Genomic DNA, 22,651 nt, shown 5'->3' on the forward strand with positions numbered 1-22,651 from the left:
ATATGTACCAGGTGTAGAATTGAAAGTCCCATCCAAGTGTGTACAACCTTATTTAACTAAAAATTCCAGAAAGTGGAAATTTAGTTATTGTATATTTGTGAATATCTTTCTCTATACCACTTTAATGATTAGAAACATAGATCTGCCTATTTTAGTGGAAGGAGAGAATTGAATATATCTCTGAATTTGTGAGCATGTTGTTTACAATGAGAAATGATTTGGCATATAACATTCCTATTTTGACATCCTTTGTTTATGTAGATGCCATTGTCTAGATTACTATGTGTTATACATGAAGAATATGCTATATAGATTATATCACTGCTGGGTATATATACATAGTGATCCTATACACTTTTATAATATGTGGAATTGCTTCTATATGTAGTGTAGTGAATATATGGCTTTACTTATACTAATAATATGTTGCAAATATGGTATCATACAATAGTATATGACATCTGCTGTGATATATATAAATGTTTTTTATATATTTTGTATGGTTACAACTTGGGGATTTCTCTTGACATCTGCTGATAAAATGCTTTCATATAAACTATATGATTATAATCTGGGGATATTCTTTGACCTTAGTTTATACTGCATGTATAGCCTTGTATAAGCTTGAGCTTATCTTCAGATAGTACTTATTTAGATTCTTGGTCGGCTAAATTATTGGGTGATTTTTATAGTCCGTTAGGACTTAGTTTATTGTGTTTAGTATGGATGTCTTGCACCCGCATATATAAGGAATAAAATGAAAGAGTAAATATAGTTTGATTTTATCCTGACTGTAGATGCAAAGGAAGCTACGGCGGAGATTTTTTCTACCTTATCGTGAGTGGAAATTATGTGACATGCCTATCCATCTATTAATTTATGAGACTGGCTGGTATTAAGCCTATAATTTGTTATTTTATAGCTTCTGTATTGATAGGAGCACAAGAAAGCATTTTGATATATACGTTTAGTGCAATGACGTCACAGAGTATGCGCATAAATGTTAATATACGAGGATGAAAGTTTCTGCAAATAAAAACATGTCGAAGTTGGAGTATAACATAAAATACTTATATTTTAATGGAATATACCTAAAGGAATATCTTATGGTTGGAATATGTTGGCAAATAAAGTCTCGATCTGACATGAAGATGCATAACTTTGTAATAAGGTTTGTTTGTGTCTTTCGGCTTTTCCCGGTTAGGGGTCGCCACAGCGAAACTCTGGTCTGCTAATGATTGGCGGTTGATTTTTACGTACCGGCTTGCCAGGCCTGATGCACAACCTTCAACGAAGGTACGCCCATTCATGCATGTTTCTATGCAGAAGACACTCTAGCTGAGAGTTGAACTGGACAGCGTCTTACTGTGAGGCGACAAAGTTTGTAATAAGGTAATATGTGCAAATTAGCAGACTAGGCTTACTTACCACCTGTCCCACTTTGCAAGGGACAGTCCCTTTTTGGGCAGTTGTGTCCTACAAAAAACTGTTGTTGTTTGTCTTTTCGACTTTTCCCCGTAAGGGGTTGCCACAGCAGAACTCCGGCCCGCTAATTATTGGCAGTAGACTTTTTACGAAACGCCGAGGTGCCAGCTCGATGCCCAACCTTCAACGAAGGCACTCCTGCAAAAAAACTGTAAAAATGGCAAATGTCCTGAGATTTTAGGGCAAAATGATTTACTATATTTTATGTAATAGTTGCATAAAACAGTTATTCTGTATCTTCTTCTTTCAGCTTTTCCCGGTTGGGGGTCACCACAGCAGATCACCTGTCCACTCATGATTGGCAGTGGAGTTTTGCGGTGTCGAGTTCCCAGCCCGGTGCCCAACCTTCCACAGAAGGCAATACACATGCACACACTCACACCTAGGGCCAATTTAAAGTATCCAATCCACTTGCAGCATGTGTTTGGCATGTGGGAGGAAACCGGGGCACTCGGAGGAGACCCAAGCAACCACAGGGAGGACATGGCACCCCGGCCAAGGATCGAACCAAGGAACCTCTTGCTGTGAGGTGGCAACACTAACCACTGCACCACCGTGGCCACCCTGTATTTGAAACACCTAAATGTTATTAGAAACAGAATAAGCAACTAAAATGCTACAAGAATAAGCTTTTATTTAGGCATCCACAGAACCTCTTGCTGTGAGGTGACAACGCTATCCGCTGCACCACCATGGCCACCCTGTATTTGAAACACCTAAATGTTATTAGAAGCAGAACAAGCAACTAAAATGCTACAAGAATAAGCTTTTATTTAGGCAAAAAAATGAAGTTCTGTCCTTTGTACTGGCCGTGGGTATTTTTTGTCCTGCAAAATCTGACATTTGTACCAAAAATGTCCCACTTTGGGCATGTGAAAATGTGGCAACCCTATAGCAGACTAAAATTCTATTCGTAATATTAGCGAACTGATGATTTGCTATGAAAAAGGTTTTGAAAGCTGATGAAATGATTGAATATGAAAAGTTTATTAATGGGACTGATTTAATTAAAATAGCATTGTCGCCTCACAGTAAGACGCAGTCCGGTTCGATTCTCAGCTAGAGCATCTTCTGCATGGAGACATGCGTGAATGGGCGTACCTTCGTTGAAGGTTGTGCGTCAGGGCTGGTAACTCGGCATGTAAAAATCAACTACCAATCATTAGCGGACCGGAGTTTCGCTGTAGTGACCCCTAACCGGGAAAAGCTGAAAGACACAACAACAAAAAGCTAAGATAACGCTAGATGGAATAGATAATGCTGTGCTGTAAACAATGTTTAGGCAGCTATATATGAATGTAATCTATATACTTATTGTAAATGACATATGAATAAGAAAAAGTTTAGAATGTTATTTATATAGGAGATATTTTAATATTTTAATATATATTACAGTTCTATTAGTGTTTAGTAAAATGAGGTATTGTTTTTAGAAATTGGAAATGCAATGCATTAAGGCAGTGACGTGCAAAGCATGGGGGCATATCTGTTGTAACCTGATTGGTTGGAAGACGATCTGAAGTTAATGAGCTACAAAGAAAGTGTTTTAAAAATGGTTTTAAATGTTTTACCGACTATTAAACGTTTTTCTGGTTATTATATGTGGTTTGGAGCCGTACTTCGTATCACTGTTGCTATCTTTTCCATTGTTATTACTTAATATATCCTAGGGCATACAGACTGCCCTTTATCTCTGTATGATGACAAACTTACCCTGGCTATAATTTAATTCATGATGCACTGTGTTTGTTTTACCAGGGTTGTATTTGCTGTAATGAAGTAAGTCATGGCCAACAACAATCCTTTGGATCAGTACACCTATTTGGTTAACAAACAAATTCCCACACATAATGACAAAAAAGGAAGAGCTTTATAACATTAAACACCAGAAAGCTGGTCTAGTGTACAAGGTGATAACATTCACTTGGGAATGTGAAAAATCATTAATGTTTTTGTAATCTGAATGGAATTATATAATATGGGGATTAAACACAGGGCTGTTTGTAAATGTCAAGTAAACAAGATAGCTGGAGGTAATCATACTGGGTTATCTGACTATTTATGAATGACAAAGCCTGAAAACAGTTCCCATGCATAAAATATATGCTGTCAATTCTTATCACTTGTATTGGTCGTTGATGTGCTGTCTAGGTCTACGTTTTGTATGTCCTCCTACAACATATTCTACATGCAGATGAAAGAGGGGCAAAACGTTTGTAGTCTAGCTTGCAAAACGTTTTGCAAAGGGAGTCTAATATTATTGTGATTGTATTTCTTGAATGATTTGTGTAACTAGTCGTAGAGGCAGATTTCTCAAATGCAAGATCCAGGCACTTTTTAGCCAAGGCAAATGAAAAGAACAAGTATCACATGGCTAGGTACAGGCAAATGTTAAGAAACGCCGGTTTTGTCACACTGGAATGAAGAGTTGAAGATTATACATCCCTTGCAGTCATTATTTTTCTATAATTTTGCATTATATGTTGCTGTATGACAATACTTTGCTTTTTATCTACCTTTCTGGTTTTGTGATTCCTAAGTCTGTGGCCTTGCATTATTCTGGTATATATTGAGGTTTTTGTTTTTCCTTTCAGGTCGTATACTTCACTGCTTTGTTCCCTTATGTCATTCTAATCATTCTTTTGGCTCATGGAGTTACTCTTCCTGGAGCTCTGGATGGAATTGTCTACTATCTTAAACCTGATTGGTCCAAATTGACTGAAGCACAGGTAAGTCATCCTAATTAGCTATAGCTTTCATTATTGCACATTAAGTAAAGCTTGTGGAATGGTTTTTCACCTCCTTATCAATTGCTGATAACATAATTCAGCAGTATATAAGCAGCATTTAGGCTGAGTTCCACAGGGGAACATATTTTATATTATACATTGACCTGAGATTTGCTCACCTTCCTTCTTATGATAGTGTTGGCTGAAGAAGTTCAAATAAGATTCTAAGAAAATTGTTACAGCTGTGAATGGTGTTTAATATTATAAAGTATGATTTTGCAGCTTAGCATCTGTAGTCCTATTAATAGAAGTGCTGTTTCACATAGCTGGTCACATTGTGGTTTGAAGAGATATTTTCCCCTTAATTGCATATGATTTTGATGTTGACAACATCAGTTATTTTAATTTAATTTTTGTGCAAATCTTCTCTGTTGCCTGTCAGCCTCTCTCTCTCTCTTTGTGGAATTTTTGTTAACAAACTATTGTAATATCCCAACCTATGACTGTTCATTAGAACAAGAACACTCATCCGTCTACCTGCTTAACTGAATAAACTACTTGAAACTTCAACAAAGTGTCTTCAACCCTTTCACAGGGAGGGTATCATAGAAAGAGTCTCCTAGATCTGCTAGCAAAAGTCATTTTTATCTGGACTAATCCTTATACTCTGAATCTATGAGTGAAGAGGAGTAACTTGCATTTATATAGCTACATTTCCCACTTCTGTACTTGCTAGACTGCCTTGTCTCTTCTAAATTCAACAGGATGTTTGTGTGTTTTGTATTACTTTGTCAGAAAATATCTTGCTTTTGGAAAATGCAAAATGAAACATAGAAAAGGTGTCCATCCAAACTTGTTTTAAAATGATTCTTAGTTTGCTAGTTGGCAGTGTTCATCTGCAACTGTGCAGCATCCCCCATGAAGATGCACCCACTCTGATTCTGCCGCAGATCTTGGATCCCCTGTTGTAATCCCAGAGTCTGCACTGCCATCTCCCTTGTTAGCAGGAAAGCAGGTGGCCACAGAAGTTGCCTTGAGAGCCAGGAAGTACCAGAAGTGCAGAGAAAGAGGACTGCATCAAGTTACAGCCCTAACCTGTGTGTGTTTGTGTCATGTTTACTATCCACTGCCAGCAATGAGAAGTGGCATAGAAGCCAAGCCTCACCCTGCACCTTGGGGCAATGATGCATACAGAACCCTCCTATCTGCCTAGCCTGGCTGCTGTCATGAGGAGTATTTTCCATTGAGGATCCAGAAAGAGGCCCATCTTTCATCAGCACATCATCCACATCTCTCCTTCTGTAGAGAGATGAGCAGACAAAGCTTCATTGTTTCTCCTTTCTTCTATAAAAGTAACAGGAAGTGCCAGGGCCACTAATCAAATATGGGGTGGCATGAGTAGTTGTCATAGCCTTTTCTCTCTGTGCCAGTGGAATTGGCCAAGGTACAGCAACTTTAGAAAGAAGTTTTTCATCATGCAGCTCAACAAAGGTATCAATACATCCATCCTCAAACCCCTTTTTCCCATTTTGCACATGGGGTTGGGGTGTCACTTTTAATTGTGACAATCATCTCGAGCCAAGGTTTACACCCCTGGGTGGGTAGCCCACACACACTCACACCAACAGCCAGTTTAGAGTGTCCAATCCATCTACTGCATGTTTTTGGAATGTGGGAGGAAAGCAGAGCACCCACTCTACAAAGGTATGTTACCTTTCAAAACCAGCAAATATAGTACCAGAGCTGCTGTTAATATCCTCTATAAGACCCTGGAATGCATATTGTACCAGTTGCATTCTCTTTGGTGAATATAACAGCCAACTTAACAATGCCTGACATGGGTTCATGGAGTTTTGTCCATCAACACCACAGTTCTGTTGGTCACAGATTATGATTATGAAGACCTTAGCCAAGTGGTCATTCCAGCCGCACCTGCCTTGTTGCATGCCATAGTGCCATGCATATTTTTTAGTTTTGTTTAATTTTATCTATTTATTGGGTAATTCCTCTGGATACAATGGACACAAGTGCCCCCTTTCTGGGGCGACCTGAGAGCACAGTTTGGTTATGTGACTTGGTCTGTGTCACCCGTCAGGCAAACAGAGGTAGACACAACCAAACACTGTACCCCTAACAACAAGAATAAGGGTCACGTGTTCACATTTAGGGTGCTGCAGTTAGTAGTCCCAAACAATTGAGGAGGGAACAATATGAATTATTTGGAGACTATTGAACTTCAATGGATTTTTAAGTTATGTGCACATCAAGCACCATGTCTTAATCAATTTATCACGATAAAACCAATTCTTGAAGCTCGTAGCTTGAAATAGTTTACATTATTATATAGTTTATGATTTAGTATGAAGATATATATATATATACTTACTATTTTCTATAAGTAATGTATTATTAACATTCAGTCATTTAATTATTGCATATAGATGCACCACATTTCTACATATTTCTATATATTTTTATATATTTCAGTACATATTTTTATATATTTTCATATATATTTTTACATTATATAATATTGATATAGTTTTTTATATATACATATGTTTTTATATATATACTTATACATGTACAGACAAGCTTCTTTTGATATTCACCATATATGCTGCTATATATTGCTACATTTATAAAATTGATGGGCTTTTAAATAATGCTAGGGTAAAAATGCTATGAAAATCTTTAATCGATTGTTTAGTTAGCTAATTGATTAATTGAATATGATTAATCATTTAATTCATTGCTGTATATAAAAATTAGATTTTATCAGTTGTGTTTTAAGATCTGATGAAGCGTACATTGGTACGTGAAAGCGCTTATTTTTGGTATTAAAGTTTATTTTCTTTTCTTTTTTGTGGTGGTCCACCTTCGTTTGTTATACAATTTTAGTTTTTCTGTCGAGTCGGACCTTTGGATAGTAGTGTTTTCTTTCATTTACATAACAAGAATAAGCTCATTAACAGCTCAGAGCCGTAATGCTGTCTGCTACTTTTGTGTAGTATCAGTTCTAGTTAGTTTCAGAACCACCTCTGTATCTACAAATATTCATTAAAATTGCCTTCAGCTTGTTTAATTTAATTACTGCACCCAGAGCAACACCTCTGGATTCAGTTCTAGGTCTAACCTTATCCAATTTACACGTTTCTGTTCCCACCCCCAATGCCTAGAAATATTAGTAGTGAGGCATGCAAATGATGCATCTCTGCTGTACAGAGTAAATCCTTGCTACAAGCTGCATCCAAGCTCCAGTAATGCTTAGCAATTCTTACCTCAGCCTTAACTACAACAAAACCTAATCCGTACTATTCTTAGTAATTGGTTTTATTCATTGACCAACTCCAAAGATCTTGCAGTCAGTTTAATGGGATTTTTGACACATATTTCGGTATTAATGTAGCTCAATGCATATCACTAGACTAGCATATAGACTTCCCTATTAAAAAATGCAGCCAAGGCCTAGAAACCATATCAGAATGTCTTCTGGCTAACACAATGCATAGATGTCTTACTTCATTACTGTTTCCTAAATACCTATCCAGAAACATTATATTTACAAGCTTTTCTACCAGCAAAAAAACAAACAAAAAAAAAACGTTATACACATTGCCAGACTTATTTTTTTTCTGCCTCCTTTATGGATATACCACTATGATCTCACCAAAGAACTTTAATGGGTATCCTTCAGAAATAGACTTGACTTCTTTTTGCTTCCTTTTGTCTTCCAGTGCCATACAAACCTCCTCTACCTCTTTCCTTCCTTAGTTGGTATGTTCCCCTACAAATCCACATTCACCCAGAACCCTTTTTACAAAGAAACGTAGAAGTTAGAACAGCGGTGGTGATAACACTCCTTCTAAACCAAATGGAACCTCCTGAAACAACCTCTAGGTAGGGGATATTTGCTGTATTAGGTCACTTTCAGAATTGAAAATAAAATTGCTGGCACATTGTTTTTTAACACAATATGTAAGTTTTATATGTTACACAGAGTCATATCTGCCATCCTTCTTCGCCAAATTTCTGCTGACCTCACTACTTTTCACTGTTAATTTCTTCTCTGATATTGCTCTTATGCCTTTGCCCTAAGCAATAGCACCTAACTGCATTTTTCCTGCACAGAGGAAACTGATTACATTGTCTTTTTACTACTTATTTCCTGATTGCGCTATAAATAAAGCACTGTTACTATAAACATTACACAATCAAGGTTTTACTTATGTAGTCTGCTGATCTAGTAATTGCATTTACTTTTTTGTCTAGTCACCTATATGGGTTGACCTACTTAATCTAATGATTATCCTTAATACATTGTTGCCTTATACAATTTCATTCCTGTGACTGTATCGTTTATTCTTTTGCAGTGCATGGAGTACTACCTTTATGCTCCAAATTCTGGAAAAAGTGTAGTTAAGCATCTTTCTGTTATGAGAAAGGAACTCGTTAAAGCACATTACTTTACAGAACATAAATACTGGCTATTGCAGAACAGTGGGGAGAAGCTAAAACAGCTTTGAAAGCTATAAAAAATCTTCTGACTGGCATGCTTCTTTTTTGTGTAGATCAGCATGACATATATTACAACTTTTAAAGCTGTTGCAGGTTCAAAAGTTACACTGCTTCTGGACACTATCTGTGAGGCAGTGCCTAAGTGTACTATAGTCTATACCAAAGTTTGGGTGGGCTGAAGAAGGCAGCTGTCCTGAGTGCGAGCTGTTTTGGAAATTAATTTGCACCTAGGAAGAGTTGATGATTAGGCTTTATTACAGTGATGTCATTCATTTAGGCAACTGTGGCTGATATCATGGCTGCTTTAATGAATATGTTTTGCCGTTTGTAATGTGAGTATGTGTTAGTAAACGTAGCAAAGAGCTAATGCAAGATATTTGCTAGAGTTTAAGAAGCGTGCTGTCCTTGCTGAGAGAGGGCATTAGTCTGGAGTCTGTGTGTCAGTTGACTTAGCTATAGTTGCAGTTCTCTTTCTTTTTCTTCTTTCAGCTTTTAGGGGTTGCCACAGCGGATCATCTGTCCGCTCATGATTGGCAGTGGAGTTTTAAAGTGTCGAGTTGATAGCCTGGCACCCAACCTTTCATGGAAGGCACACACGCATGCACTCATGCCTAGTGCCAATTTAGAGTATCCAATCCACCTACAGCATGTATTTTTGATGTGGGAGGAAATTGGAGCACCCAGAGGAAATCCATGCAATCACAGGGAGGACATGCAGACTCCGCACAGAAGGCACCCCAGCCAAGGATCGAACCAGAGAACCTCTTGCTGTGAGGCGACAATGCTAACCACTGCACCACCGTGGCCACTGTAAAACACTTTGTGCTCAAGCAAAATTTCTATTTTTCCCTTTTTTCTCTTTATCTTGTACTACAGTAGAGTAGTTAAAGCTCAATTTGCTACAAAGATGCATCTTGTAGCACAAAGTGTGCTCCAGCTTTCAAAACTTTAAAGATCTACACTGTTGTTTTCTCTGTATATCTTTCTCTTTTTGTTTCTGTAACTGACAGTACATGAAGCAAGTACAACTTAATGAACTAATAAGAATTTTGATCAGATCTCCCTGATCATAGACACATTTCTGTATCCTCCTAAAATGGATATCAAGATTCAACTCTCAAGCTTTTTTTCGCTCTGCTGTCGATGTCGATTTTTGTTCTCCATTTCTTGAGTATTTATGCTCAGAGACAAACTCCTTATCCTCAATATGCCTCATACTGCTAATGTGCACTTTAATGTGTTTGTGTTATTATTTTATGTATTATACTGTATTATACGCCGCGGTGGTATGGCGGTAGCGTTGTTACCTCACAGCAAGAGGTTCTCCCGTTCGATTCTCGGCTGGGCTTGGGAGTGCCTTCTGTGTGGAGTCTGCATGTCCTCCCCGCGGTTGGGTAGCATCCGAAAGACATGCGTGCGTAAATGGGCGTGCCTTTGTTGAAGGTTGAGTGTTGAGCTGGCACCTCAGTGTTTCGTAAAATCTACTGCCAATCATTAGCGGATCAGAGTATTGTTGTGGCGACCCCTTACCGGGAAAAGCCGAAAGACAGACAACAACAACAACAACAACAACTGTATTATACGATGGAACCTCGGCAAAGCCAAGAAACGTGCACACTGATTGGCTAATCCAACCAGAGTGCACATTGCAAATCCACCACAACTATGTAAAGAAGTCCGGTGGCTAACGTATCAAGCAGTGAAAACTTGTAAAGAAGAGAACCAAACAATCTTACCGGCACACTTTAATAAATGAAATTCCCGAACTCCAAAGTACATTTAAGCATAAAAAAACATAAACCAACATAATATAAAAAAAAAAAAAACTTTAAAAAACACATCACACCCAGCACCCACACATGAAGCAATCAGTAACTCCTCTGCTTGCAATACCGTACCAGCAACCACAAAAGGCATTCACATTTCTGTAATACTGCAAAGACTGTAACTGCTCTACTACATAACTGTCATTAATACACAAAACAGTACATTTTCCAGGGAGTGTATCTTAACTAACATAAACTCGAAGGTGGCAGTAATGGGGTATGTGCTTCCAGTAATTCATTTTTTTTTTAAGAGTGCTGCACAAACACTCATTTTTGCATGTAACTCCGGAGACAGGGATAGCCATTATGGTTTTCTAAGCCTGATGAACCTGTAAATTAGTCATTATTTTGCATCATGACTGCTGCCTAGTTAACTGAAAAGTTAAACTAAAAAAGTTAAGCTAAAAGCATTACTGTAAAACATATGACTTTCTTGCATTTAGAAAACACCAAAACATATTACTTGTATTTAAATTAAAAGACAAATAAAATAAACAGTAAACAGTAAACATGAAGTAAAAGTGTGGATTATTTTATCTCATAAAAAGTGGAAGAATATAGACTAACTCAAACAAAAACCTAAATAACAACAACACAAACATAACACAACACAAAACTAACACCATTGTATAATAGCAATAACCCACGTCTTGGTGTGGCCAATGCTGGATTTACCCACGGTTGGCTTTGTTTGGTCACTCAGGCATCGCACTCGTGATCAAACCACACCAACCATGGGTAAATCCAGCATTACCCACACCCAGCTGTGGGTTATTGCTTAATTATACAACGACCCCCCATTAATATTCAAAAAACGTGCACGCTGATTGGTCAGCGTGCATATTGTAAATCAGAGTTATAGTAATGGAAAAAGGTCCGGTCGCCCGGACTTTTTCCATTACTATAACTCTTTTTTTTTTTTTTTTTTACAGCAACGGAGAACGCAAGATCTCCATTGCTTCACACTGTCTCGCTATGTTAAACTCGTTTAACATAGCGAGACAGCATCCGCTATGTTAAACTCATTTAACATAGTGAAACAGTTTGTAAAAAGCAACGGAGATCTTGCTTTCTCCATTGCATTTGCCCACAGCTCTGATGTACTGCGTAGGCATACACATGCGCAGTACATCAGAACTGCTGCCGAATACCAGACAGCTGCGGAAGGGCATACAATGCCATTATTTAAGAAAATGAATAATTTTTTTTCTTAAATATTGTCATTGTATAATAGCAATAACCCACTTCTGGGTGTGGGTAATGCTGGATTTATCCACGGTTGGCTTTGTTTGGTTACTTGGGCTTCACCCTCGTGACCAAACCACACCAACCGTGGGTCAATCCAGCATTACCCACACCCAGGCATGGGTTATTGCTATAGTAGTATTATTTTTCTCTTTTTTTGTGTTAAGTATATATTGTCATATTTTCAAGTTAACATCCTGTAAATACATTCTATTTGTTTATTTTTTCTATCTACTCACGTTTTAGTTTTCATGAGGGAAAGCAGAGCAAGGATACCATGCTGAAAGGGTGGCAAGGTAGAACTGGGAAATCACTGGACATCCAGAGAGAGAGAATGAGAGGAAGGATGTTTTAGTAAGGGAAACTAAACCACAATGACCAGAAGGGATGCCTCCCTATGTTCTCAGAAGTGTATGCAAATACATATGTAGATTTAAATGTATGTATATATGTAAGTGTATGTGTGTGTGTGTGTATATATATTTTTTGGAAACTCGAAATTCATAGGATGAGACCATATGACAGAGTTTCATATATCTGTATATATATGTATGGGTCTACTTTTAAATGTCGAATCGCCAAAATCTTGAACTCCATAATACTGAGACCAGAATGCCGAAACTTCAGTATGCTGAAATGTCACAATGCTGAGTGTTAAAATATTGAATTGGCTGGTTAAACACTGATGATGATGTTTAAATTGGATGCTGTGGCTTTAAGATGTTGTATATTATAGCAAGTAAATAACGAGAAAACATGGCTAAGGTTATGTTGCAAGCTCGGGTAAGTATTGAAGATATGTATAGTAATGTACAGTCTGACAACAGTGAAGTAGTGTCAATAAGAGAAGGTTAAGGAGAGCTTTTTGCAGTTTGGACATGCAGCCATAGAGCGTGGAACTGTATATTTACCATTTTCTTCTCTGTAATGCGATCTCCGACTCAGAATTGATATATTTAAGTAGCAGGCAGTGTGGGAGGTGCATGTGGGCTTGCACCCTTGCTTAAATGTGGAGAAGTTTAAAGTTGTTTGTTTTATATTTGTTGTTGTATGTTTTTGTGGTGGAGGTTAGGAAGTGTAGCTTTGCTTTTATTGTTTCGATACTGATGTTTACAAATTTTGGTATATTGCTGTTTCAGTGTTCTGGTCTCGATATTATGGAGTTCGAGTCGACATTTAATAGTAGATCCTTATATAGATCTCTCTCTCTTCCTCTCTCTATATATGTATATAATCTAGATATTTGGGTCTACATCACTTCATCGAATTAACAGAAAACCACACCGAAATTTAAATGATCGACATGACAACATTGAATGTTTACAAGAACAAGAGTACACAAGATAGGAACTTAGAAGATCGAACTACATATATATTTTGAATGCAGATTGTGGTACAATGAGGACTAGGAAACCTACCCTTTTTCTCACTGTAGTGTGATCTTGGCATTGGTATAAATAATTTGCAGGTATGTGCAATTTGTTTTACATTTTTGCAGGGGGGGGGCAAGCCTCCCTGCATTACACAAACCCGTGGCAAATTATATATACTAACTCCAAGATAGCACTACAGTGAGGAAAAGGGTAGATTTCCCGATCTTCACTGTACTGCAATCTGCATTCAAAGGAATCCAGTAGGGTAGTGGTAAGAGCCCCTGAGCATTGTTTAGTTTTTGAGCTCTGCCAGGCAGCATCAAGGAATTTTTCTGTTTATTTACTGAGAGGTTATAACTTTGTAGCCAATTCTAAATAACTTTAAAATTATCCTGCAGCAATTTATTCACCTAGTCATCACAATATCATCAGCACAAAGTATATCGTTTAGTTGTTGTAGATCCCAGAGAAAGTTATTAATAAAGAGAGGGAATAGAAGAGAGACTAGGAGAGACTCTTGATGGACTCCACATTAGGTTCTTCTACATGCATAATGATGCACATGAACATTTTTTTTTTTAATACAAAAAACAAAGGTCATTTTGCACATTTAGACATGATCTTTAAGCAAGAATGAAGCAAAAAAAGAAAAAAAAGGAAAACTAGTTGTAGAGAATATTGTCTTACAAATTACTAAAATAGACTGGTCATAACGTTATGTAAGATCAGTTTAAAAGATCACTGCATTCGTATTAAAAATAAGAATGCAGGATTTAAGCTGGTATTTTTTGTTTAAACCATGGTTTAGGTTAAAACAAGAGATGAGTGCTTCACCCTTGTCATAGCTTCATCCTGTTTTCTTATTTTTTATCCGTATAGTAGTGCTTTTAGCAGAAATAGACCAGTCTTTCATAGTCTCACACTTTCAACACAGTAGTGCTTTTAGCAGAAATGGACCAGTCTTTCGTTTTCAGTTTCACACTTTCAAATGGAGGATTATTTTCATTGATTTATAATATCAAGCTTTCTTGCGGCAAACAAAAGGGGGAAAAAAAGTACAATTCCAGTTTATTCACCAGCTCACCAGTTCAGTTCTATTTCTAGATCTTTATGCAGGGTTTTCCCAAACCCCAAGATGTACTTACCCCATTTAGTTTCATACCTTCAGGAACTTTTTTTCCATTCAGCAAGCAGAGTAATTCTGTCATCTTTTCTTTGCAGAACAACGCTCCTGTTCTTCCTTCAGCTGTCTCTGGAAAGCTACACACACACACACACACACACACACACACACACACACACACACACACACACACACACAGACACACACACACACACACACACCTTCTCAAGGATTCCTACTCCTACTTTCTAGAAAGCTTCTGTCTTTCTCTCAGATACACACACACATGCACACACGCACATACACACGCACGCACACGCATACAGCTGCAGAAGGATTCTTACTCTCTGGAAAGCTTCTGGCACTCACGCGCACACCAAAGCAAACACACAGATTTTCTGGGATTCCTACTCAGACCCTCTCTACCACAGTGGTCTTGAATCAGAGCTCTACCTCTTATTTGAGTAAAGAACCTGAAATACTTTCTCCACCTGATTCACATCACCTCCCTGTCTTCTTCCTGTGTTTAGGTTTAAAGGCATACTGTATGGCATTAACCAGGAATATTAGCTGTGTGGTGCATTCTGGGTGCATACTTGCTAAGACTATTAACCAGTATTAAAGCAGTGTTATGGTATTCTGTTATGTTTAACTGCAACTGATCCCTGCAGATAATAGTTTAAACATCCCTGAATCCTACCCATAATTCCAGTTTACAGATGCGTACCTCTTTTCCAGTTGCTGCTGTAGACTTAGGTGATAGCATGCATGTACTATCATAAATCAGTGTTAATTGGAAATTGCTTGCCTCTTGGCTTCAAACCATTTTTTCTGTCGAAAAAGCTTCAACTTCTCTAATGTTATAATACAACTCATTTATTTCAGTTCAGCTGCTCTTATTTTACATTTTCTATTATTTCACTTGAAATAATACAGAAGAATTAAAATTTAAAGTGTTCCATAGATATAAGAAAACCAATTTAGGAATACACTTATTGAATGAGATTCATAGGTTCATAGGTACAGTGAGGGCCCTGCATTAGTGACAATCAAGGAAGGAACTAAATTCAGTCATTTTATTTCAAAGAAGAAGACATTTGTTCTGTTGGCTCAGTGTTCAAACCTGACAGAGTACAGTTCATATTATTCACTTAATCAGAGTTATACCTCTATGCTATTAACAAAAGTGCTACCTGTTTAACTCCTTTATCTCCGTACACCTATAGGTGGCAGTATTCGGATGACAGATTTTATCTGATGCATCGCAGTTCATGGGATTTTTAGCACTTAAAGTCGGTCAGTTAGTGAACATGATTAATGCAAGCTGGGTACATGTTTTTTTGTCTAGTCCATAGTGTGAATCATTCACTCTTCATTTGCCTTCTTTGTTACTCTGAGTAAGTCACTTAAACAGGACTGAGTCTTTAAAAAGGTCCATTTGGATGAATGTTCCTCTCCGGTTAAAAAAATAAGGTACAAAACTGTAGTCCCCACAGAATGTTAAATATATAACAAGTGCCTTCTGAAATGCAAACCTGTCTGTACTTTGAATTCCTATGTATACTTATAAACTGAAAAAGAACAGAGGTGGTATTTGAAATTTTTGTGTAAAAACATTTCTGAAGTAACCTCTAAACCTATGTTGTAATCCTGAATAATACTCTGTTTTTAGAACTCTACATGTTATATATTTCTGACTCTTCCTTGTTTTTATTTTGTGTTTATCAGGGTAGACCACTGATCTCCACAGCCTGGGAGTGCTATCTGGTTAAGTGACTTGCTCAGAGTAGCACAGTTAGGCAATGGAATCTGAGGGAATAAAACTCTGGACCACAGGGAAAAAAAAACACAGCTCATTATATGTTCCTCAATCATCTGAGTGAACTAAACAACTGCCTTGAAGTAGTGCTTAAATATAAGATCTAATGTTGTCTTTTTTGTCTGTTCTTCAACTGATGGGTTTCAGATCTGACCTCAGTTCCAACTTTGGCCACTTTTCCGTAAGCCCCTCCAAACTCTCTATTACCCTAGATTTCAGTTGGTGCTCATATAGTCAGACATTGTTGGAATAACTTAAATTTCAGATAAGCAAATTTTTGAACATTTTTAGTTGTCCTCTCAATCCTTTCTTGGAGTCTTAACTTTCTATTTGTTCTTCCTTCCCTGCTAGCAAATAAAAGCAAAAAACTTTTTGTAGTATTTGTTTTTTGCATTGGCCTTGTGTTTTCTTCTTTATTTATTTTCTAGTAACCTAGTTTACTATTGCTGTCTGGGCTTTCCTATCCTTTATCACCCTTGTGGGACTTCCTTGTTGCCAGTGCTGGTAACTGACTTTGCCTTTGCCACTGTTTCATTCCTTCCTTGTTGTGATTATTGGCAGTTATGTCAGACAAGGCCACAGTCCTCAAAAAATACACTTCCTCTGGCCATAAGATCCCAACTCTGATGTCCATTTGGAGTGCTTTTATTGACTGGGGGCCACTCATCTGGATGAATATTGTGACATTTGCTTGGGGTTCAATCACAGAGCCATGGTTGAGCATAGAAATAAATTGGTTCTGAAAGGTTTGCTTCCTTCTTCTTATTCTTTTGTGGCTGGAGCTTCCCCTTCTGCAAAGAAGTTCTCAAGGAGATCAGCGAGATCCAAAGTGAACAAAGGAGAAAAGGGACCTGAAAAAGCAGTTGATAAGTCTAAGGAACCAATGAAGCATTCCCCTGATCACTTTCCTCACTCATCGCTGACCTTTGCTTCACCTGCTAAAGTTTCCAAGTCCTCAGATTCGACTACTTCCTCAGATTTAACGCTTTCTTCTTCCAAGTCACCTTCTAGGAGGCAATCTGTTTTTTTCTCCAGAGCCAATACCTTTAAGACTACATTTCCCTTTTCTGCAAGACATGCCCCATAGGGCTTCAAGATCTCACTCTGCTTCATCATCCTTCAGATCTACTAGGAATCTATCTGAAACAGAGGTGGGCAGATTGATGAGGAAATTCCTCTGGACCCAAATTCAGTTGGGAGTTCTTCCTGCTCAATCTCCCCTCAGACCCATTAACTTTGCACTATTCCAAACCCCTGTAGCTGCTCCTACTCTGATCCACCCCTTAACTTCTGATGTTTTGAACTGAGACTACCAGGCCTGTCTGTGACTAATCTGAAAGGTCAGTCCTCTTTGATTCCTTTATCATCTCTGATTTAGCCAGCACTGACTCTCTCTGGTCTGGAGGGATCTAGGAGCCATAGCCTTGGTGCTGGATCCAGGGGTCGGGACTCGACTCTGAGACTCTTAGAGTCATCTCTTCCCCTCAGAACATCAGTATTAGATAGCTTGGCTCTGACATCTGCTTTGTGGCAGGGTCATTAAAATTCTCTGGACTACCTTAGTCAGGTGGCTTTGGCACTTAATGAGGTAGTTTCAGGTTATTCCTCAGCTTTCTTCTTTAAGGCAGTGGAAAGAGCTTTCTCCAGGGGTTAGGACATCTTTGTCTCTCTTGGATACTCACCCATTTCTGTCTGTCCTGGGTCCTGAGCCTACTTATTCCATTCCATTAGGACAGTCAGTCCATTCCAGTCTTGACACTGTTGTCTTACAGGACTCCCTGAGAACCTATGAGTCTTTCCTGGATTATCCCTCCGTGGAAGCTCCCCAGAAGTGCATGTGCATGAGGAGGCATACTAACTCCCCGCAGGAGTCACTAACAGAGGACATAGACTTCAGTGAAGGGAAGGGTCTCCCAGGTCACCCCTTGAAGACATCTCATTTGTGGAGATTCTTGAACTTCTGAGACAGAAGGGTGGTTATGTTTCCAAACCCCCTTTGCAGGACTCAGTGTTTCTCAAGGCTTTTGTAAATGGCCCAGCTACTTCTTGCATGGTCTTCCAAAATGTCCCACATGGGTTCAGAACTCATTTGAGATTATCTTGTTGCCAAATAAAAATGGGGGTCTCTGGCCAAAATTGACCTAAGCCATGTAAATCTGTTTGCAAACGACTTGAAGTTCCAAACGGTCATGGTTCACTGTATACTTCTGTTTCTGAGGAAGGATAATTGGATATTCTTAAAAGAACCCCAGAAAGCATACTATTGCATCAAAATAGACAGATGATCTAGGAGATAGTCCATTTCAGAGCCCTGCCCCAAATGTATGGTAGTGATTGCAGCTCACTTGAGTTTGCTAGGATTGTGGGTGTTTCTGTACCTCAAAGGCTGACTCCTCACCACTTCCACCAAGGATCTTTTGATTCATGTCAGAGACTACTTGCTTCATCTATGCTTTGATCTGGGCATCATAGTCATTTACAAAAAAATCACTCCTGTCCCCCACTTAAGTCCTGGTATTCATAGGTGCTCAACTGGATATAGTTTCTCAGATAAAATGACTACCTCAGTCCACTTTACAACATCAGGCTACATATCCTTTGTCTGTTTGATCACCCCCATCCAGGTTAATTTTACAGCTCCTTGGGTCTGTGGCTGCCTCCATAACACTAGTATCACTGGCAAGATTTCATATGAGGGTGCTACAGTGGACACTGGCTGTCCAATGATTGATAAGACAACAACCCGTGATTTTTTTCAATTCAAATCACCAGGATTTGCAAAGAACATGTATTCTGTTGTCTCATTAATAGTCCCTCAGTCCATCAGTGGTGAAGCTGATATTTTGGCAATAAGGTCAGCTATGCTGCAATCATTTTGCCTCCCCCTCAGTGCCGAATGTATCATTTTTCCCCTGATTCCTCCAAAGCAGAGCCGCTGAGAGATGCTCTGATCCATGACTGGCCCACTGTTCTATTCTATGCTTATCCAGCTGTACCTCTTATCCCAAAGTTTCTATAGAAAGCGCATCAACAGAAGAGCATGGTAATCCTCATCACCCCTTTTTGGCCTCAGCAAGTGTGGTTTCTATTCCTCTGGCCTCACTTAATGCACCCACCTTGGTTACTGGACCCCTCTGCAGATCTTCTGTCTCACCTGTCAGGACTGCTTCATCTGGACATCCAAGCCCTGAAACTAACTGCATGGTTTCTCCATGTCCTGTGATGATTAGGCAGTCCAGGCTGTCTTCTCAAGTTTTACACATTCTTACTTCCTCCCAAAAGAACTCCACCAGGAAGATGTACAAGAGCAAATAGAAGTTATCTATTTGGGCTCATGAGAGATGTTTGGATCCTTTCTTGCCTCCGTTCCAGCTGTCCTAGATTTTCTTGCTTCAAACACACTACAGTCAAAATACAGTTGGCTGCCATTTCCAGTTTTCATATTGGCAAAAATCATTTGTTCCCTAAAAGTCTGTAAGGTATTCTTGAAGGGTACTCTTCTTCTTAAAGCACCTATTAAAGTCAATACTCCTTGAGACCTTACAGTACTCTTGCAAGCCTTGACACAATTCCCCTTCAAGCCACCAGCTAAAGTAGATTTAAAGTATTTATCCTGGAAAACTATTTTTGCTGTCAGTAGCACATTAGCTAGATGAATATCTGAACTCCAGGCACTATTGTGTCAGCCACCTTACCTAATTTTTCATCAAGACAGACATTTTGTTTTTAGCACACTCTCCTTTTTGCCAAAGGTAGCCTCTTGAACAAAGGGGAATATATGCTTCATGTAGTAGATGTATACAGACAGCTTAGGTTCTGCCTCTGTAGAACTAAAGCTTTCATATCTGACCAATCCTTCATTTCAATCTCTGACAAAATTGACTCACTCAGTATCCATAGTGACCTTAGCTAGATGGCTCACTGTTTGTATTTATCATGTCTGCAAAGAAAAGGGTTTTACCTTACCAAAACTTTCAAGAGCTCATTCCACAACATCCGTTTCCACCTTTTCTGCTTTCTTATCACAAACTTCCATGAATGAAATGTGTGCACTGCCACTTGATCTAATGCTTCCACCTTTTTTGCTCATTGCAAACTGGATATTTTTTCAATTAGCTGGGACTCTGTCTCATCAGTTGAGGAATGGATGAAAAAGACAACATAAGATATAAAAGTTATGTACTCACCACAACAATGCATTTGTGTTCTCTGTTATCATCCTTCCTCAACTTCTTTCCTACCATTCCCCCTTCCATTTATGGAAGAATTATTTGGTTCTTTACTCTGATATGAAAGATATTCCAATTTTTGGTCTATTCTCCTTTTACCTCCAGACCTCCTTACCTTCTTCTGTTTGGTACCTATGTACTAATCTCCTTTTTACCTTTTTTGAATATCATGTGTTTTCAGTCTTGCTAAGGATGAAGCTACCAGGTAGCAGGAAAAGAGGAGGGCCTAAGATAAGGTTTATGGATGTGGTGAGACAGGACATGCAGGTGGTTGGTGTGACAGAGCAAGATGCAGAGGACAGGAAGAAATGGAAACAGGTGATCCGCTGTGGCGACCCCTAACGGGAACAGCCGAAAGAAGATGATGATGATGTGTTCTCAGTCTTTCAGAGTTCTAAGACTAAGGGGACAAACTCAATTTGAGATAATACAGGGTTTGGAGGGGATTATGGGTAAGGAGAGAAGCTTGAGCTGTGGATCCTAAGTCTGAAAATTGGCTGACGTTGGATCTAGCGGATCTGAAACCCACCAGTTTAGGAAGGACAAAAACAGACAACAGAGATTCGTCACTATGGTGAATACATCATTTTTGTATATAGAAAACTACAGTGTTAATTTCATTCTTGTACATTTACTGAGATCATGGAAGCTGTTTTGACCACATTGTTAAAATATGCAAAATTGACATATTTCATTCATATTTTAAAATGTTCACATTTGCAATGCACATGTTGTTTTGTTGCTACAATGGATGGTGGTGGTGTTTACCTGAAACCAAATTTAGACTGTGTTTATTATGCATAGATGAGGAACATGAATGTCGTTGTTTAAATGTTCCATAGCATATGAAACATTGATCATATATTCATTCATGTTTCCTTAATTGTATGAGTTATGGGATTCTTGTAACTAGTGTGGGGTGACACACTGGTGCAGTAAGTAGCATTGCTGTTTCACAACAAAAGGTTTTCCAGTTTGATTCTTATCTGTGCATTATGTGCAATGTCTTCCGATCCTTGCTGTGCGCAGTCTGATGATCCTCCCTGTGTCTGTGTGGGCTTTGTTTAGCTGCTCCCATTTCCTCCCATCTCTGGAAGACATGCAGTCAGTTGATTGTCAGTCTTCCAAACTGCCCATAGACTTGCATGTAATCTGTGTGTGAATAAGCAAGCTTTAGGTTTATGAGCCATTGGTGGAACTCATGTAAGTCTGACTGGAGTTGGCATAGAATGTTGGTGTGAGAGTGACCTGATCGGTAAATGACCATGTCGATAAGTGGGAGATACAGGATGTCACAGGGAAGTTTGATAATGAGTGAGAAGAGGAGAGGGCAAGAATGGATCCTTGTAGCACACCTTTGGTAATAGGTGCAGATTCTGATTGTGAGGGTCCTATTTTAACTTAGAAGTGTCCATTAGTGAGGACATTTTCAAACCATGGAGCAGCATCTGGACTAATACTAATTTCAATTAGCTTGTTTTTAGAAGATAGTGGTCAATGAGGTCAAATGCCTTTGTCAGGCCTATAAATATCTACAGTGATCAGAATGTAAGAAGCCTGAGATGCTATACGTATGCACTTTTGTAGTTATGAAGAGCAACAATATTTTGTTCATAACTTTTGCACACTTTGTGGGACTATGATTGTATGATTGTATGAATGCATTATTATAATTACGTATAAATATAAACTGCACATTTCTGTACAGTCATCCCAAATGGAAGTGTTGTAAAGGACAGGATAAATAACTTTGTTGCTAATGCCATGCATCTGTCAATTAAGTATAATGAGCTATACAACATTATTTTATAATAAATGTCTCACTTTCCTGGAGGATATTAATCTTTTTTTCATTTCATGTAAAATACCAGAGTTTGCAGTTTAACTTTTTAGAAGAATGCTGCTATGATGCTCAAGTTGTCCTCTATATCTTTACCACATTACATTATTTCAGGAGCAGTTATGGATCTTGGGCTATCAGTGTTTGTATAAGGCACAGTTTTAGAAACAGATTGTGTCCAAACAACTCTTATGAAAGGCCCTGACCACATGACATAGAGAAATGAACCCCTGGCTATGGCCCAGGTAGCCTGCGTTTGAATAGCAGCATGGTCACTTTAGGGGCTAGGTGTATGAGGGATAAAGTGAATTGCCTGTTACATTACTGTCATCTACCAGTTAGATGAGTGATCACTGATGGATGTAGCCAGGTAGGCTTGTGCTGTAAAATGATATGAGGTAGGTAGGTATGTGGAAGCATGCATCTTACCCTCTTTAGGCAGCAATTGCAAGTTTACATGTAAT

General features: G+C 38.5%; 1 protein-coding gene across 1 annotated transcript in view; it reads left to right on the forward strand.

Annotated features, from left to right (window-relative positions):
• Positions 1-22,651, forward strand: part of LOC122807744 (sodium- and chloride-dependent creatine transporter 1-like) — a 992,499-nt gene that overhangs the window by 765,024 nt on the left and 204,824 nt on the right. The window contains exon 6 of the mRNA XM_044078732.1: positions 4,080-4,214. Coding sequence (XP_043934667.1) covers positions 4,080-4,214 — 135 coding nt within the window. The remainder of the gene's footprint in view (positions 1-4,079; positions 4,215-22,651) is intronic.

This window comes from Protopterus annectens, chromosome 7.part1 (assembly GCF_019279795.1).
Source record: "Protopterus annectens isolate FY-2018-M chromosome 7.part1, PAN1.0, whole genome shotgun sequence".
NCBI lineage: Eukaryota > Metazoa > Chordata > Ceratodontiformes > Protopteridae > Protopterus > Protopterus annectens.